This window comes from Dunckerocampus dactyliophorus, chromosome 15 (genome assembly GCF_027744805.1).
Source record: "Dunckerocampus dactyliophorus isolate RoL2022-P2 chromosome 15, RoL_Ddac_1.1, whole genome shotgun sequence".
Classification (NCBI taxonomy): domain Eukaryota; kingdom Metazoa; phylum Chordata; class Actinopteri; order Syngnathiformes; family Syngnathidae; genus Dunckerocampus; species Dunckerocampus dactyliophorus.
This window is the reverse complement of record NC_072833.1, coordinates 10,204-30,187: the sequence shown is the minus strand read 5'-3', so window position 1 is coordinate 30,187 and position 19,984 is coordinate 10,204. Positions and strand designations below refer to the sequence as shown.

General features: G+C 46.3%; 1 protein-coding gene across 1 annotated transcript; it reads right to left on the bottom strand.

The window, feature by feature from the left end:
- Nucleotides 1–956: 956 nt before the first annotated feature.
- LOC129168373 (5-hydroxytryptamine receptor 3A-like) lies at nucleotides 957–19,465 on the bottom strand. Its single transcript, XM_054753575.1, has 10 exons — nucleotides 19,429–19,465; nucleotides 19,193–19,353; nucleotides 8,802–8,846; nucleotides 8,598–8,707; nucleotides 2,216–2,385; nucleotides 1,984–2,144; nucleotides 1,669–1,879; nucleotides 1,467–1,592; nucleotides 1,257–1,333; nucleotides 957–1,190 (listed from the first exon to the last, which is right to left on the bottom strand). The coding sequence occupies exons 1-10, from the start codon at nucleotides 19,463–19,465 to the stop codon at nucleotides 957–959; spliced, it is 1,332 nt and encodes a 443-aa protein (XP_054609550.1).
- Between the last annotated feature and the right edge of the window lie 519 nt (nucleotides 19,466–19,984).

Genomic DNA, 19,984 nt, shown 5'->3' with positions numbered 1-19,984 from the left:
GGAGGGTTACACGAACACGGGAGAATATGCAAACTCCACACAGAGAGAATGCAGATTCGAACCCAGATCTGCCAGACTGTGTGGCCAACATGCTAACCACTTGACCACTCTGCGGCCCATTTATTTATTTATTTATTTTTACAAAAATGTTTCCAGCAACACAAGTGTTGATGCATTTTTTTGTATTTGATTTTATATTATTGGAGGAATTATTTATGGAAAATAAGGATATATCTGGTAGTTATGATTTATTATTTATTTAATTCAAGTCTGTGATCTGGCTTTTACTTAATTTTTTACTGTTATTTCTATTTTTTTTATTTTATTTCTCTTATTGTAGTCATATTCTAATAGTAGACTGTTTATTTTTTATCTTTATCCCATTTTTATCCTGTTTATTTTAAATGTCATTTTTGTTCTTATTTGTACTCTTTATTTGTAATCATAGTAATTACTATCTCTGTGTTTTATTTATTTTTATGGGTTTTATTATTTCTATATTCCAGTATTCTTCAGAGGGAGCCCTCTGCCTCAGGGTCATGTGGCACATGGCTGTGGGTGTCCACTGTGTCAGTGTCCTGTGATAGTGTTTCCTCACCTGTCTCAGCCTTATTTTAATTCATCTATATTTCAATCCTGTGGGTAAGTGTGCGTGCATATGCGTGTGTGTGGTTGGAGTGTGAGGGTATGAGAGAGGGTTTTTTTGTTTTTAACTCTGGAAAGCACTTCATAAATCAAGTTTTTTGTAATTTAATTCATAGAACAGAGTTACACAGACAAATACAACTTTTCTCATGTGCTGCACAGTTAAAATACATAAATAGTGCATTAAGACAACTACCATACTGTAAATAGCAAAGGCGTGGGTTTACATACAGTTCATCCGCCAGTGTACACAGTGACTTACACCTAACCCGAACCCTTACCCTATCATCTTCTTCCAGTTTTCTGAGCCCTTATTCAGCTTGGATGCTCTTCCAAAGAAAACATAAAATACCCAAAAACAAAGACACAGCCATAATATAGAAGATGAAAAAGATTCTGTTAATTTTAACTGTGACTCTGGTCCAGTAGCCTGACTTCTTGCCCTCTTCTTTCCTGTTCCTGAGAAGCAGAGTTAGCGCCTTTATCACCTCCCTTGTCTCCTCTGAGAGCTTTTCTGCAGCCCTGGATCCGGTCTGTCGACCGCCCTGAAAAGATGGTTATTGTGATTATTTGCCTCATTAAGTCTAAATATTCTGTAAAATAATCAAAACCTTCATCAGTTCAGGTTGATTTTCATCAGCACCAGTGTTGCTTATGCATGCGCAATGTGTCCGTTTCTTATTGTCCTCTGCAAAGAAACAAAAGATGAGTATTTATCACAGCCTCCACTCTTTTACCAAGACTTTGCCACATCTCTGTGGGAATTTTTGTCCATTTTGACCCACCTCCTTCACAGTCTGCCTGTCTGTTAGCGTCCTCACGCAAGCTCTGGTGTCTGCCGGCCTTCTTATCCTCACAGTCTCTATCTTTCTCCATCAAATGCATCACCAAGATTGTCTCCAGGAGGCTGAGCAGCATCAGAGCAAAGATTCCAATGCAGTAGATAGCTGCGGACAGTGGGAGACGGCATCCATGAGGGCAAACATGTCAGCGAGTGTGTTCTCCTCGTAATTTCTGCTTCACCTATGAGAGGAATGTTGTTGGAGGAGCACGGCAGGATTTCGTTGAGAATGAGCTGCATGACTGTGACGGCCAGCAGGACGGTGATCTTGAAGCTCAGCTTTTCACCTCCGGTGTCCGAGATCAGGAAGGAGGCCATGTCTAGACCCAAGAAGAAGAGGACTGGAAGCAGGAAGTTGATGATGTAGAGCACCGGTCTCCTCTTCATGGTGATCTGGGACACATTTCAACTGACTAACGTATCAGCAAATCTTTACAAATCATACAAACACTTTTGCCACGGAGCGTGTTTTGTAGCACGTTCCGTAAATGTCTCACAGTATAAACAATCATGTCTTGCTCGATGCCAAACACGCTAACGGTCTTATTGGCGACGGTCATGTCCATGAAGAGCCACTCGTACTGCGTGTGCATCACCTCTCTGGACCACCTGGTGGCTTCTGCCGAGCTGAGCGAGTGAAGCAGCTGGATCTCCTTGGCTGAGACATGAAGTGAGGGTGTGAGGTTTTTATTGCTGGGATGTTTGCTTCTACTTGAGAGACGTCCTCACCGGGGTGGACCACAGACTTGAAGGAAAGGTTGCAGCTCTGATGGTCGAAGGGGAACTGGTATATGTGCATCGTGCAGGTACTGAGCAGCACCTGGTCGTTCTGGACCTGGACCCGGCCGCTGCTGGAGATAGTGAGATGTGGGCTCGGGGGGGCCTTGTCCTTCTCAATCCTGCGTGGCAACAACACACCACATACGTCTGGCTGAAGGAAGCTTGGTGAGATGTCATTAGAATGTTTTGTCTTGGAAATAACACAAAAGTTTGATTTTAAGGATGCCTTGACTTGTTTGGTTCGGTTAAAAGGAACTAAGGTGTGTTTGCTCCGCTAGGACGGTTTGTTTGGTCATGTCTGAATGGCACGGTAAACTGTCTTAAATGTCTTATTCTCTCTGAATACGGTATGTCTACTATATTGGGTAATACGAATGTAAAGGTGACTATAGGGCTGTTATTTCATGTCTAGATGGCACTCATAATGTTAAACAGCATATTTAGAAAATTGTAAACGGGTTTTCAAGAGTTTTATTGTCATATGCACAGTAAAACATGCCATAACTACGAAAATATTAAATTTATAAAGAAGGAATACAACTTAGTTTTGGTGGCAAAATATGTTGTATGCATTGCCAGAATGAGGTTTTCGTGGCAATACAGTATATAGTGTTATCATTATGAATACACAAATTGTTTTTCAAGCCCATACTGACAACTTCCTGCTTCTCAAGACTTATAATACAGATACCAATAAGTTTTTATATCTATTATTTTTTAAATTTAGATTTAACTGTAGTTTGTGCACACTTGGTGATAAGAAAGACTCAAACAAAGTTGGATTTGACCAATTGTACCTGTAGATTTGTCCTCCCTCGTTTATTGCGGTTAATTGCCAGACCCACCCGTGATAAATGAATTTCTGCCAAGTCGGATTAATTCCTTCTAAACATGTTTTTGTCATTATTAGAGCCCTGTACACATGAAGATGATGTCATGAAGATGAGATGGAATGTGTCATAGACAGATAAAAGGTGAGAACACAAATGTTTTACTGTTTATAAAAGAAAGTAATACATGGGACTAAGACATATCTGAAAACAATTTGAAAACATTTTTTTTTAACCAAAGACAATTATTCTCTTCTTTTTTTTGGTTATCCTCTTAAGAGCAACCTGTATTAACATAAAAAAAAACTGCAAAGGAGTCTGTGCCTCACCGCGTGCCACCGCGTGCTCCAAAGGATTTACTAGCCGACAAACGTCGTTACCTTCAACAATGGTAAAGGTCTGGTTATCTAGCACCATCGTTTCCATGATGAAATCACAGATCACTTTCAACTTTTTTGCACTTGTCGATTGGAACAAGCCCTGGGCCATTGTAGCGTTGTAGCAATGCTGACGTTTCAGGTGGCTGATAAGGTTTGACGTGTCAAAGCCCCATTATTCTTTTCCCTCATTGCAGAGCATTAGGTATACTAGCACATGAAATGTCTTCCTTTGAAGAAGTGAATGTTTGTTTACAAGTGAGCTCAGGGGAAGTTATGACAGGCCGTTAATGTCACAGGCAGGAGAAAAAAGGAGCACTTGATTTGCTCACCTGCACAGTATAGATAATCTCGCCTCTTTGGAGCGTTTTTTTGTGGTTATGGGAGCTATTTTTTTAATGTTATCAACTTTATTGGTATATTTCTTCATATCGGCCTGATAATAATTGTTATCGTCAATTGTTATCGTTTACCCCTAGTTATCATAACAAAATACAAAATATGTTATGTTCATTGTGATTTTTCACTGCAAAACAAAATGTTTCTGTGGCAATATACACTAGGTCCCCAACTTACGAACACCCAACTAGCGAACATTCGCGGATATGAACACAAGCCGACTGGTCTATATTTTATTTTATTTTGCCTTGTAGTCGCTTCATCAGTATGTATACTGCTACTGTAAATGCTTGACCAGTAGAGGGTACTGTGACACTGCTAAAGGGACCAACAGAGGAAGAGTTAGACGCTGGGGAGATACAGTGTAAAGCTAAATGGAAAGCTAAATTGTACAACACGGACAGAGCGTGTGATTAAAGTTTATGAAGAGTTAATAGGCCTGCTTAATTCTACACCACCCACAGAACACTACCTCTTTTAGAAGAGTCTAACCACCACCACCATTTGTCCTTTTTTCCAATATCTCCTCCTCCTCCTCCACGACGACGTATGCTCGACCACTCCTCTTCAAAGGTAAATAACATTTATCATGACGTATTACTATCATTTTTATTCTTGTTTTTTTCATTAATTATCCTGGTTTAATATTACTACTGCATCCAAACTCATATTTACATACATACACATATACTGTATATGTATACACGTACATGTAGTACCTATATCATTGGTAATATTACCTTTTACCCTACTTAAGAACAATTCGACTTAAGAACGGTCGTCTGGAACCAATTGTGTTTGTTAGTTGGGGACCTAGTGTATATTGTTTTTTTAAACCAAAATATTCGACACAGTATGTTTTCCTTTTTTCCATTCCATTCCATTTTCCTCCGCTTATCCGGGTCCGGGTCGCGGGGGCAGCAGTCTCAGTAGGGAAGCCCAGACTTCCCGGTCCCCGACCACCTCCTCCAGCTCCACCGGGAGGACACCGAGGCGTTCCCAGGCCAGCTGTGAGACATAATCCCTCCAGCGTGTCCTAGGTCTTCCCCGGGGCCTTCTCCCGGCTGGGCATGCCCGAAACACCTCACCAGGGAGGCGTCCGGGAGGCATCCGGACTAGATGCCCGAGCCACCTCAGCTGGCTCCTCTCGATGTGAAGGAGCAGCGGCTCTACTCTGAGCTCCTCTCGGATAACCGAGCTCCTCACCCTGTCTCTTAGGGTGAGTCCCGCTACCCTACGAAGAAAACTCATTTCAGCCGCTTGTATCCGCGATCTCGTTCTTTCGGTCATGACCCAAAGCTCATGACCATAGGTGAGGGTGGGAACATAGATCGATCGGTAAATTGAGAGCTTTGCCTTCCGGCTCAACTCTCTCTTCACCACGACGGTCCGGTACAGCGACCGCATTACTGCAGACGCTGCGCCGATCCGCCTATCGACCTCACGCTCCAACCTTCCCTCACTCGTGAACAAGACCCCGAGATACTTGAACTCCTCCACCTGGGGCAGGACCTCATTCCCAACCCGGAGGGAGCAATCCACCCTTTTCCGACTGAGAACCATGGCCTCGGATTTGGAGGTGCTGAGTCTCATCCCAGAAGCTTCACACTCAGATGCAAACCGTCCCAGTAAACGCTGCAGGTCACAGCTCGATGAGGCCATCAGGACCACATCGTCTGCAAATAGCAGAGATGAGATCCTAGTGCCCCCGAACTGGACTCCCTCGACACCTTGGCTGCGCCTAGAAATTCTGTCCATGAAAATTATGAACAGAATCGGTGACAAAGGGCAGCCTTGGCGGAGGCCAACGTTCACCGGAAACAGGCTTGACTTACTACTGGCAATGCGAACCAGGCTCCTGCTCCGGTTGTACAAGGACTGAATGGCACGTAGTAGCGCGCCACCAATCCCATACTCCCGGAGCACCCCCCACAGGACACCGCGAGGGACACGGTCGAATGCCTTTTCCAGGTCCACAAAGCACATGTAGACCGGTTGGGCAAACTCCCAAGTACCCTCCAGGACCCTTGCAAGGGTGTAGAGCTGGTCCAGTGTTCCGCGACCAGGACGAAAACCACATTGCACCTCCTGTAGCCGAGGTTCGATTAACGGTCGTACCCTTCTCTCCAGCACCCTGGAATAGACTTTCCCAGGGAGGCTGAGGAGTGTGATCCCCCTATAGTTGGAACACACCCTCCGGTCACCCTTCTTGAAAAGGGGGACCACCACCCCAGTCTGCCAATCCAGAGGTACTGTTCCCGACTTCCACGCAATGTTGAAGAGACGTGTCAGCCAAGACAGTCCCGCAACATCCAAAGCCTTGAGGAATTCAGGGCGAAACTCGTCCACCCCCGGAGCTTTGCCACTGGGGAGCATTTTGACTACCCCAGATACCTCAGCCACGGTGATGGAACTGTCCGCGTTCGTATCCTCAGTCTCTGCTTCCTCTAGGGAAGGTATGTCAGTGGGATTGAGAAGGGCCTCAAAGTATTCCTTCCACCGCCCAACTATATCCTCAGTCGAGGTCAGCAGGCTCCCGTCCCCACTGTAAACAGTGTGGACCGGGCACTGCTTCCCCTTTCTGAGGCGCCGGACGGTTTGCCAGAACCTCTTCGAGGCCGACCGAAAGTCGTGTTCCATGGCCTCACCGAACTCCTCCCACACCCGAGTTTTTGCCTCGATCACCGCCGAAGCCGCGTGCCGCTTGGCCTGCCGGTACCCGTCAGCTGCTTCAGGAGTCCCACAAGCCATCCATGCTCGATAGGACTCCTTCTTCAGCTTGACGGCAGCCCTGACCTCTGGTGTCCACCATCGGGTTCGGGGCTTGCCGCCACGACTGGCACCGACCACCTTGCGGCCGCAGCTCCGATCGGCTGCCTCAGCAATGGAGGCACGGAATAGAGCCCATTCGGACTCGATATCCTCGTCCTCCCCCGGGATGCAGGAGAAGCTCTGCCGGAGGTGAGAGCTGAAGACTCGACGAACAGGAGACTCTGCCAAACGTTCCCAGCACACCCTCACTACACGTTTGGGTCTCCCGGGTCTGTCCGGCATCCTCCCCCGCCATCTAATCCAACTCATCACCAGGTGGTGATCAGTTGACAGCTCAGCCCCTCTCTTTACCCGTGTGTCCAAAACATGCGGACGCAGGTCTGATGATACGACTACAAAGTCGATCATAGACCTGCGGCCTAGGGTGTCCTGGTGCCATGTGCACTTATGGACATCCTTATGCTGGAACATGGTGTTTGTGATGGACAAACTGTGGTTCGCACAGAAGTCCAACAACATCACACCGCACGGGTTCAGATCGGGGAGGCCGTTCCTCCCAATCACGCCCCTCCAGGTCACACTGTCATTGCCCACATGGGCGTTGAAGTCTCCCAGCAAAACGACAGAGTCACCAGTTGGGGTGCTCTCCAGCACCCCTCTGATGGACTCCAGGAAGGCTGGGTACTCTGAACTGCCGTTTGGCGCGTACGCACAAACGACAGTCAGGACCCTTTCCCCAACCCGAAGGCGTAGGGAAATGACCCTCTCGTTTACCGGGGATGACTCCAACACAGAGGCACCGAGCCGGGGGGCTATTAATAAGCCCACACCAGCTCGCCGCCTCTCCCCTGCAGCAACTCCAGAGTAGAACAAGGTCCAACCCCTCTCGAGGAGTTTGGATCCAGAACCCAAACTGTGGGTCGAGGTGAGTCCGACTATATCTAGTCGGAATGTCTCAACCTCTCTCACAAGTTCGGGCTCCTTCCCCGCCAGAGAAGTGACGTTCCATGTCCCAAGAACCAGATTTGGCTGCCGAAGACCAGGTCGCCTAGGTGCCCGCCCTCGACCGCCACCCAAAACGCAATGCACCGGACCCTTATGCTTGCCCCCGCAGGTGGTGGGTCTACGGGGGGGAGATCCCGTGTGGCTTCTTCGGGCTGAGCCCGGCCGGGTCCCACGGGTGAAAGCCCGACCACCAGACGCTCGCCTGCGAGCCCCTCCCCCAGGCCTGGCTCCAGGGTGAGGCCCCGGTATCCCACTTCCGGGCGAGGTGCGGTCTCTCCTCGTGTGTTTATTCATAGGGGTCTTCTGAATCACTCTTGGTCTGGTCCGTCACCCAGGACCTGTTTGCCTTGGGAGACCCTACCAGGGGCATATAGCCCCAGACAACATAGCTCCTAGGATCACTCGGGCACACAAACCCCTCCACCACGGTAAGGTGGTGATTCACGGAGGGGAGTATGTTTTCCTGATAAATATTATGTTTTCATGATAGAATATTATACCTGTGCAGCAAGGCATACTGCATAGTGTTATCACAACACAATATAGTACCTTTGTAACAAAATATAGCATTTCCATGGCAGAAAATGTTGTTTTCATTTTAAACAACAGCATATCAGTGTCAAAATATGTTGTTTTCATTGTAAAATGGTTCTTGTGTCAAGAAATTTTGATTTTTTTGCAGAATATCTGTAGTGTTTCACTGGCTAATACACTATTATAATGACAGAATACAGTGTTTTCATGGCAAGGAATAATATTTTCATTGCAAACTGGTGTTTTTGTGGCAAATATGTTGTTATCAATGCAAAATTTAGTGCTTTCCTAGCAAATACAATGTTATCATGACACAATATAGTTCTTTTGGGGAAATGCACTATTTCACTGCAAATTGAGTGTTTTTGTTGTAAAATGTTTTCAATGCAAAATATAGTGTTGCTTTGGACTTACATCTCTTCGATGGTGAGATCTGGCTTCCATAAGACTTCAGTGGGAAGGTGGACACTCTTAATTCCACAAAAGTCCTCCGGATGCCAGCTGATGTGATCATTCTGCCAACTCTGTGCAGGAAATATAGCTATAAGAATTGTCAAAAAGCTATCTTTAAAATTGGCAGAAAAATTTCAGTGAGAGTAAAAAGTGGTTTGAACGGACCGTAAAAATCCAGACGTATGGAATGAAGGTCTGGTCAATCTCTCTCTGTAGACAAAACATTAAAAAGAGTTCAAACATTTCCAACTTCTTATGTGAAAAATGACTGTCATTATTTACATTATTTACATTCTTTAAGTATTAAGCGTGAGCTTCTGAATGTAATAAAACCCTAATGAATCACCTGTGTGTGTTGTACTATTTACTGATTTTCTGTCACTCTGACTGCTGTGCTAATTGAAAGCTCAGATGCTTCCCTGCGGTGACCTAAGACTTTTGCACATGATGTAAAGTGAATATGATATCAAAGCATAAATAAGAGCGGTAATTTCCTGAAGAGGACGACCTGCCCCAATCTGGCAACCACAAAAGCATTAATAGCTTCTTCCAGCTTCACTTAATTATTCATTGAAGCCACCAGTTATTGCTTATGAAAGCCTCCTGTCAGAAAGTTTCACCACTAAATGATTTTAAGGCTTTTAATCTGTGAAAGGGTGATGGGTTTGTGTTGTTCTGAACATCCATTTCCCAGGATACGAATGTGAGAAAGGGTTTGTGTTGTTCTGAATATTCACTTCCCACTGGATGTCTGCTGACCTTGCCTACCAGGTGCTTGATACGAATGTGAGAAAGGGTTCACTTCCCACTGTATCTTGTTATGGTCTTGATACGAATATGAGAAAGGGTTTGTGTTGTTCTGAATATTCACTGATACGAATGTGAGAAAGGGTTTGTGTTGTTCTGAATATTCACTTCCCACTGTATATCTGCTGACTTTGCCTACCAGGTGCTTGATACGAATGTGAGAAAGGGTTTATGTTGTTCTGAATATTCACTTCCCACTGTATGTCTGCTGACCTTGCCTACCAGGTGCTTGTTAAAAAAATGGTAACTCTGCGTGCGAATGCCTGAGTTTCGGGGCCGGCCACCCCGTTCTCACGCTCGCACGAACAGACTGGTATAAAGAGGGGAGAGCGAAAACACCTAGATGGAGTCTGCTGCGGGTTGTGATCGAACGCCCAGCCGATTGACGCGAACTCTTCCACGGGTGTTGGCTCTCCACTCTGTTGGCGTAGGTAAGAGGCTTTTTCGCTGCAATCATATATCTTGTGTGTTGATGCTTAAATAAATACGCCCTTGTTTAGGCTAAAATACCTTGATGTGTCTGTGTCATTCTGTGTGCCGACTGAACACGATCCTCTAAAAAATATTCTAAAACATTTTTGGCGTTGTCGGCAGGATCACGTTCAGCTGCATGCAGAATGGCTTTGTGCTGTATAAGAAAAGTGAAGAATACAGATGTCCTCACCATGGAGGAAGTGTTGTCAGGGTGGGTAGCCCCTGACGAGGTGAAAGGGATAGGCGCCGTCTTACGACAACGCGGGGGACGCCCTGGGCCGTGGGCTGGCGATATCCCTGTAGCAAGCGCGGAGGTGCTGTTACGAATGTTGAGCAAGGTTGAATATAACGAGGAGGCACCCTTGAGGGGAACACAGGAGAGTTTGTGGATCTGTGCAGAGGCATGGAAGGAGCGTAATCTAGCGGTGGCGAAGGCCAACGCTCAGACGGCGCAACAGACCAAGCAGCTGCAGGATAAGGAAAAAGAGTTAAGGCGAATGCAGTGCATAATGGATAAGACCGTTATGTGCCTGTCGCAATTGATTCGTGCCGCCCAAAATCGTTCATCCCGTAAAGTTGATGCGAAGCAAGTTCGCTCCTTTGTGGCCGGGATGAGTGAAGATTGGGATCCCGAGGGGTGGGATGGGGACATATGGGGAGATGACCCAGACGAGAGGCTGGGACCTCTCCCCGATCCGCCCCCGGTTCGAAGTGTTTATCCATCATTAAAGCAATTTAAGAAAATGCAACCTGTTACACGACGACATCAGGTGCAAGGCATAGCAGATATGAGACAGATGGTGGACGCACAGGGGCAGCCTGTGATAGGAGCAAACGGGCGGCCTGTGATGGAGCCTGTGCTTGAGATGCAGGAACAACGGTTGATTAAGGAGGATTTTACACAAGATGAGGTGACTCTGATTTTGTCGAGATATAAACAAAGACCAGGAGAGGCGTTGGACACGTGGCTGCTGCGTCTGGCTGACGATGGGGCCGATGCTATAGCTGTGGATTCGGGAGATTGTGTCAGGTTTTCTGGAATGTCGTCTGACCCGTCGGTAAATACAGAATACAGGATAGTGGGGCGGCTGATAGGGGATGGAGAAAGTTTGCCACTGTGTTTATTGTATGCTATGGCCGCCCATGAAGTGTACCCCACGTCTGGGGACTGGCCGCTGTTGACTGGTACCTGGCATACCTTGCGGGATGCAGCGCAGCGGATGGCGCGGCTATGTTTGAGGGAGTCAGTGTCACGGGATTCAGACCCTTTTATTAATGACAAGGAAGTGTCTAAGCGGGTTCGGGACGCTATCATACGTGATTCCCCACCGCAATATAGATCCGCGGTGTTAACAGTGTTGCTAGGAGCACAAGACTTGACGTGTGGTGCTGTGCGAATGAGGTTGATGGAGTTAGCAGGACTTGGGGATTGGGGCATGACGGCTTCTGAGCCGAGTAAGCTCCCCCAAACCCGAGAAGAGCGTAAGCCTTTCGTGAAGGAGAGTGGTAGCGGAGCTACCAGGACTGAGATGTGGAAGGCTTTGATTAAAGCGGGAGTACCAGCAGAGGAAATAGATGGCATCCCAACGAATGCGTTAATGGAGAAGTGTAGGCAGAAGGGCATACAAGTGAGGTGTAATATGGCTCCTAGGGTGGATCTGGGTGTGGCAGACTTGGTCGCTATGCTGAAGGAAGTGGTCAGGCCACCTCCTACGGCGCCACCCCGTTCAAGAGTGGAGGATCAGTCTGATGATGATTCCTCAGATTCGGGAGAGGAAGAAAGGTATGTTGCTGCCGTGAGTAGAAAGCAGACCAAGAAGCAGAGGAAGAAGGAGAAAAGAGATAGGCGAAGGCGTGACAGGGATGAAGAATAGGGGGATGGTCAAGCCCTGGTAGTCCAAAATGCGGTGAACTGGTCTACCAGTGATATTAGGCCTCATGTGCAAGTGCAGATATATTGGGACAAGTCTGTGCAAACTGTAACCGCGTTAGTGGACACGGGGGCGGAGGCCTCATTGATTTGTGGGAATCCAGCTAAAATGAAAGGTGCTGAGGTTCCACTGATTGGACTGGGGGGGCAGGCAATCATCGGGAAAAGTGTTTGCCTACCTTTAAAGATTGGAGCCATGCCCATCCGGAAATACAATGTTGTTGTTACTCCTATACAGGAGTGGATTGTTGGCATGGACATTCTGGCAGGAATGACTCTCTATTTGTCACAGGGAAAATTCCAGTTCGGAGTATCACCCCAAATTAGGGCGATACTGGTGGGAAGGGCAAAAATGGAACCCTTCCCGATACCGCTGGCCACTGAGGTGGTACATCAAAAGCAGTACCGGCTTCCGGGAGGACACAAAGAAATTTCCAATACGATACAGGAATATTTGGACGCAGGGGTGTTAAAACCCATCACGACCCAATGGAACAATCCATTGTGGCCGGTGAGAAAGTCCGATGGGACATGGCGTATGACTGTGGATTATCGAAACTTGAACAGATTAACCCCTGCCTTGACATCAGCGGTGCCTGATGCCGTGACAATCATCGAGCGGGTGCAGCATCACCCCGGAACATGGTATGGAGTTATTGACCTTGCAAATGCCTTTTTTACCATTCCTATACCAGAGGATAGGATGGAGCAGTTTGCCTTCCAGTGGGAAGGTCGGCAGTACACGTTCACAAGGCTGCCTCAAGGGTATTTGCACAGTCCCACGATATGTCATCGTATTGTGGCAGAACACTTGGCCCAAATGAAAATGCCTGATGAAGTGGGCATCTGGCACTACATTGATGACATAATGCTTCAGGGAGCTAGCCAGGAACAGGTTAAGAGTGTGCTTGACCAGCTGATTGCCCACATAAAGACATTTGGGTGGGAAATCAATCCAGCAAAGGTGCAGGGACCTTCGCAGACGGTGACATTTTTGGGCATCCTGTGGAATAAAGGGGAAAGGGAAATGACACAAAAAGCTAAAGATAAGATCATTAATTTTCCTACCCCACATTCCAAGAAGGATGCACAAAAATACATTGGATTGTTTGGATTCTGGAGGAATCACATTCCTCATCTGGGTCAGATACTGCAGCCGCTGTATCAGTGTACTCGGAAAAAGGAGGAATTCGTGTGGGGAGATTCCCAACAACAAGCATTTGACATGGCTAAAGAAGCTATTCAGCAGGTTGTCTCGCTAGCCAAAATGCAATCAGGGCCGGTAGAGCTACAAGTATCAGCTATCAATCAGTACGCGAACTGGAGTTTGTGGCAGAAACAAAATCGAGTCAGAAGACCTCTAGGGTTCTGGTCTCGGAAGCTGCCAGATGCAGGAATAAGATACACTCCTTTTGAGAAGCAGCTGTTGGCCTGTTATTGGGCCCTACTAGAAACTGAGGCTCAGACCATCGGACATGAGGTGTGCATGAGGACTCATATACCGATTTTGTCCTGGGTTATGAGTAACCCAACCACACATCGTGTGGGGGTGGCCCAGGAAGCCAGTATCATAAAGTGGAAATGGTACGTGGCTGAGCGAGCTAAGCCAGGAGAAAAAGGATTGTCTTTGTTACATGAGCAGGTTGCTGACGTACCTGAGGAGGACGAAATTCAGTTTGAGGTGATGCCGTTAGCGGAGTCACCAGTACGTTTGGGTGTGAGGTGGGATGACTTGATGGAAGCAGATAAGGAGAGGGCATGGTTTACTGATGGCTCATGCCGATACCAAGGAGGGAAGCGAAGGTGGAAGGCCGGGGCCTTTAATCCTCAATTGAGTCAATCCTTAGAGGAGCTAGGGGAGGGGAAAAGCAGTCAGTGGGCAGAGTTAAAAGCAGTCCACATGGTAATTATGCAGAGTGGACCGCAAGGAGTACATCTGTATTCTGATTCGTGGTCGGTGACTCAAGGATTGCTGGCGTGGATGCCCACGTGGCATTCCACTGGTTGGAAAATTCACAACAAGGAAGTCTGGGGAAAGGAGTTGTGGGCTGATATTTGGGAAAAGGCTTTGGAAGTGCCCATTACTGTTGTGCATGTTGATGCTCACACCACGAGGGATAATGCAGAAGCTTTGTATAACAATGCAGCAGATCAGTTAGCAAAAATCATGGTTGTAGAACGACAATCTTCAGTGGGGCTAGCTCGTTGGGCACACGAGAAATCAGGACACTGGGGGTGGCAAGGGACTACCCAGTGGGCGCGAGACAGAGGTATAGATCTGAAAGTTGATGATGTTAAGACTGCCATTGCTGAGTGTGAAACGTGCCAACATCAGAGGAAAGGTGTTCCTCAACATATGCAGGGCCACATCCAAAGGGGAAAACAGGCAGGGCAGATATGGCAGATAGACTACATAGGGCCGTTACCTATGTCAAAGGGATGTCGATATGTGTGTACGGCGGTAGACACATTTTCGGGAGTGTTGGTAGTGCACCCGTGCAAAAATGCTAATCAAAAATCCACCCTGAAATGTTTGGCTCTAATCCAGAGGTACTATGGCATGCCTGTCCAGATCCAGACGGATAATGGCACCCATTTTACAGGTAAACAGGTAAAGGACTGGGCGAAACATCACCATGTAGAGTGGATATATCACATTCCATACCATCCACAAGCGGCAGGCTTAGTGGAACGTATGAACGGAATTCTGAAGGAAGCATTGCGTAAATTGTCCTCAGATAGGACACTAAACGCCTGGAACGACAACCTTAGGGTAGCTGTAGATCAGCTGAATAACAGACCAGTCGGGTCAGGGGTCACTCCTTTAATTAGAATGATTTCAGGGGAAGGGGTCAGGCATACTAACCAACCAATCAAAATGTGGAAAGTGAAACCAGAGGCGGAGCTGCCAATTCGAGCGACCCCAGGGTCAGCTGGGCTAGATCTCCGCCTCCTGAAAACAGAGACCATACTACCAGATAAGGTCATGGTGATACCCACGGGGTTAGGATTACAGTGTCCGGAGGGAACTTATGGGCACATACTGCCACGTAGTGGGTTGTCTCTCAAAGGGTTAACTATCCAAGCAGGAGTGATTGATTCGGATTACCAAGGCGAATTGTCGGTAGTGTGTCGATTGTTTGCGGAACAACCCCTAGTCCTGGAAAAGGGAAGCAAAATTGCACAATTAGTGATCAAACCTTGTGAGATGGGAAAAGTGCAGGAGACCTCTAAACCTATTGTTATGACATCTCGAGGGAAGGGGGGCTCCGGTTCAACTGATCAAATAGGTGCAAAGGTGTGGGTGAAGCAAACACATGGTCCACCCCGTCCAGCCGAAATTATTGCACAAGGAAATGACGCTACGGTGAGCGTCATTTACCGAGGAGAAGAGAAATGGGTCAATGTACCCGTGTCAAAATGTTACTTAAGGGAAGATTAGAAAGTGTAGGATGCTATGTCCAACTGTGCTTCTTTGTGCAGGTACATGATCAACTGGAAACGCTTTACTGGAGTGCCAAGGAGGGCTCGACATCGACAAGATGGCTGGGGACCGCGGTCCTGGTGGTGCCGGCTCTTTGGTCACGCGCCTCCTTGCCCTTGGTGTCATGGCGGTCCACTCTTGGGGAACAACCCAAGGCACGACCCGGGCTCAGTGGACGCCAGCGGGGACGACCCTGAACATCGTGTGGAAACGCTCGATGGAGGAACGAGTGCAAGACCACGTGAGCTGTCCGGCAGGTCAAAGATGTCTGATGGGTACCATTACCAGCGCCTGCCCTATGTTTGAATGCGGAACCTGTGTGGAACAGTGGGATGACAAGCGGTGGAAGGTTCCGCGAATGATGGTTCGAGGATGTAAGGTAACTGTTCACTCACGAGTGACTCTGTGTGTGATGGTTGGATATGACGCTACTACACGGCCGTTACAATGCTCCAATACCATCGGGACGGAGCTGACGTTTTGGCCCGACACGAACTTCTGGATCATCAATGGGACAGAGATTACGGGACGGGAAGCCTACGGGGACCCGTTCCGGGTGTGGGGCGATGGACAGCCTCGCACGCCATCAACAACGGCTTGGACTTGGACAATGCCAGTCACGAGTACACCTGACACTGCACCACGAGTGGTGCAGACACAATTGGTTCCGATACTATCGACATGTGTGCAAATGGCGCGATCGATAGTTCATACTAAGGTCGCTTGGACTGTGACCTTCCCATACATCCCTGTGTGCAGAAGACGACGACGAGGTTGGCTGGACTCTCTGCTCGGAGGAACAGGGACTCTTTTGGGGGTCTCTAATACAATGGATGGGGAGGTGACACGTACAATGTTATCGAATACTGGTCAATATACGTCACAATCTATGCATAAAATTGGCGAATGGTTACCAACGGTCGTAGGGCTACAAAAGAGTGAGATGAAGATATGGGATAAACAATTTCAATGGCAACTGCAAATGTGGAAAGAAGCGGGGAAAATTTGGTATAATAGCTCTAGGATTCATGATTGGACGGCATGTTCCATACAAGCTACTCATGCTAGAGCACAAAGGAATGCATTTATCTCAGCTATGACTTCAGGAAATTATCATCAGTGGCGACAGATTTGGAATATCTCACGCACTTTGTGGGTTAAATTGTACCCGGACCAAACCATTTGTGACAGTCAGGGGTGTAGGGGAAGGTGGGAACAAAATATTGTGACAGAAGTTAAAAAGGTGTGTAGGTACCGAGTGTTACCGGTTGTGACTAACCATGCTTATTATTATTTGCATGTGAGTGGTGCGTGGTTTGAACCCGCCACCAATTTGACATTTGATATGGATGTTTGTTCGGCAACAGATCTGGGGGAGGTTTGTGACTTACAGCAAGGGCACAGGAATCCGTGTTTAAATGACAGTCAGGTAGCCTTATGCGATTGGACAGTGGAGGAACCAACGGATACGCTAGTCCAGGTGGGGCCACACCATCTGTGTGTAGCAACCGTGTCCTCCCACCCGCAGTTACCTTCAGCTCCATTCGTTGGATGCCTGAGTAATGTACATTCTTGGTCTTGGCATAATCAGACTTATTATCTTACCAACTACACTGAACAATCTGTGTTGACGCAGGTGCAGTGGGATCAGTTACATAATCCGTGGTCAGTCTCTCTAGATCGCTTCAGGTGCGCACTGGAGCGGTCTACGGAACTGCAGCGGATGGTAAAAGAACAAAAATTAGCCGTTGCCAAGGCCTGGGTGTCTACTCTGGTAGTCAAGGATGAAGTACAGCATGTTGCCCGGCTGATACAACAAAGTTCAGCCCATCATTGGTGGGACATTTTTTCGGGAATGTCTACAACCGCACAAACCATCGTAGTGCCTCCCCTAGTTGCACTAGTGTTAATTTTGCTTTTGCTTACAATGTGTAATATTGTTACTTGTGTTTATATACGGCTTATGGGACGTCACGTCTTCAATATAATCAAACAGCAATTGCGATGATTATAATCATATATGCACGAACCAGAAATTATAATAGAGAGATATATGTTGAATTGGTTCCAGCGGCCACATGGGAATTGCGGTTATTGGACCACAGGGGAGGCATATACTCTCGTTTAATAGTGGTTGATCAGAATGAGTTATGGCAGGCATTTCTGCATCATATGAACCTTGACCGGCAGTATATTTACACCACTCAGCCTTATACATCGCACGCAGGTTTGTTATTGTATGATTTGCCTGATCATTGGGAAAGTTACATCAATTGATGTGAAAACATCAAGAGTGGAATGAGTAGGAAGGGCGGGTATGTGATGTTTTCACCTCAACAGATGTGTTGTAAAAGGTCAACTTGACATGCTGGGGTGAATTTGTCTGTGACACACGGGCGGATTTACTTGAGAAGGTGCAACACGATCTGGTTAATTGGAATAATTGGGAGGGGAACATGATGAATAATGAAGATTTTATGAATTGAGGAAAATGATGTTCAGAACATCAAGAGTGGAATGTGAAAGGGTGATGGGTTTGTGTTGTTCTGAACATCCATTTCCCAGGATACGAATGTGAGAAAGGGTTTGTGTTGTTCTGAATATTCACTTCCCACTGGATGTCTGCTGACCTTGCCTACCAGGTGCTTGATACGAATGTGAGAAAGGGTTCACTTCCCACTGTATCTTGTTATGGTCTTGATACGAATATGAGAAAGGGTTTGTGTTGTTCTGAATATTCACTGATACGAATGTGAGAAAGGGTTTGTGTTGTTCTGAATATTCACTTCCCACTGTATATCTGCTGACTTTGCCTACCAGGTGCTTGATACGAATGTGAGAAAGGGTTTATGTTGTTCTGAATATTCACTTCCCACTGTATGTCTGCTGACCTTGCCTACCAGGTGCTTGTTAAAAAAATGGTAACTCTGCGTGCGAATGCCTGAGTTTCGGGGCCGGCCACCCCGTTCTCACGCTCGCACGAACAGACTGGTATAAAGAGGGGAGAGCGAAAACACCTAGATGGAGTCTGCTGCGGGTTGTGATCGAACGCCCAGCCGATTGACGCGAACTCTTCCACGGGTGTTGGCTCTCCACTCTGTTGGCGTAGGTAAGAGGCTTTTTCGCTGCAATCATATATCTTGTGTGTTGATGCTTAAATAAATACGCCCTTGTTTAGGCTAAAATACCTTGATGTGTCTGTGTCATTCTGTGTGCCGACTGAACACGATCCTCTAAAAAATATTCTAAAACATAATCTCACACTTACTGCGTGGTCTTACGTACACTTTGCATACGTACACCCACTACTTGATATATTTGTAGATCAGCAACACAAATATTTGATTTGAGAAATATCCCTTTTTCTTATTTAAAGGCTGTATTGAAAAAAATCTTGAACATATGAAGTATGCTGTATATTATTAACACAATTACATGGATTGGGCCACACTGTCTAATTGCATTATTTTATTGTACTCATTTATTAATTTTTAAATTTATTTTTTCAAATATATATTATTTTGTATTTGACGTTTTTATAAACACAGTAGTGTGGACGCAATTTGGGTTGGTCCACACTATTTAATAGTATTTTATTGAATTTTTTTCTCCCTAGTTCAGGATTTTTATTTGATTGGTAATTATCTGATTTTATTTATTTTTGATTTATTTATGATTTTCTTAGTGTAATTCTTTTACACAATTTTATAGCTTTTATTTTCAGTGGGGGGGGGTTTATAATCACAATATCAATGCAGGGACATTAATTTCTGTATTTTTTTTGTAATCCTACATATAAATAAATGATGACATGGTTATAGAGACACATGAGGAAGTGTTGTTTAAAAGACGTATGCTTACCACGTCAAGAATGGCGTAAAGGATCACCTCCAAAGAAACCACTGTTGTCTTTCTGTAGTCTTTGACAGGTCGTGTCATGTAGTACAAGCTGTTGTCTGCCGTCAAGTTGAGGTGGTCCAACACCTCAGTATAACCACACACTCTCTCAGTGGGGACGCTGCCTGCAATGCGTAACAATTTGACGGCAAATAGTAACACAAATGACCAAAAAATGAAAGAAGAATGCACAGCCTCACCATTGAAGAGCAGCATGAAAAAGAATCCAAACAGCATCATGATGTGTGTCCTTTCAGATGCGCATGGAAGGATGAAATACGGCACATAAACAGAAGGGCTGGGCCAAATTTGACTGTAATCCCACAAGTCCAGCAAAGGCAGTCATGGCGCCAGAGGCTGCTCGTACATCCTCATTTGTGGGCAGATTACTTCTGCGATGTCTGACGGGACACTTTAATGCTGAGATGTCACACCATATAGTATTTTCTTTGCAAACTATGCAAGGAATATAGCGCTTGCTTTTATGCCCAAATATGGCAAATGGTGGACGAATATAGTGTTTTCATGGCAAGAATGCAATGTTTTTGTGGGAAAATATAGTGTGTATAGTTTCGAGAGTGCATTTTGTTGTTGTCATTGCCGAACATAGTGTTACCCCAAATATGTTACTGTGACATAGTATGGTGCTTTTGTGGCAAAATATGTTTTTATTGAAGAATGTAGTGTTTTCCTAGCAAGTTCAGAGAATGACCTATGGAGGCCGTCTAAAATATCACTAAAAAACACAAATAGAAA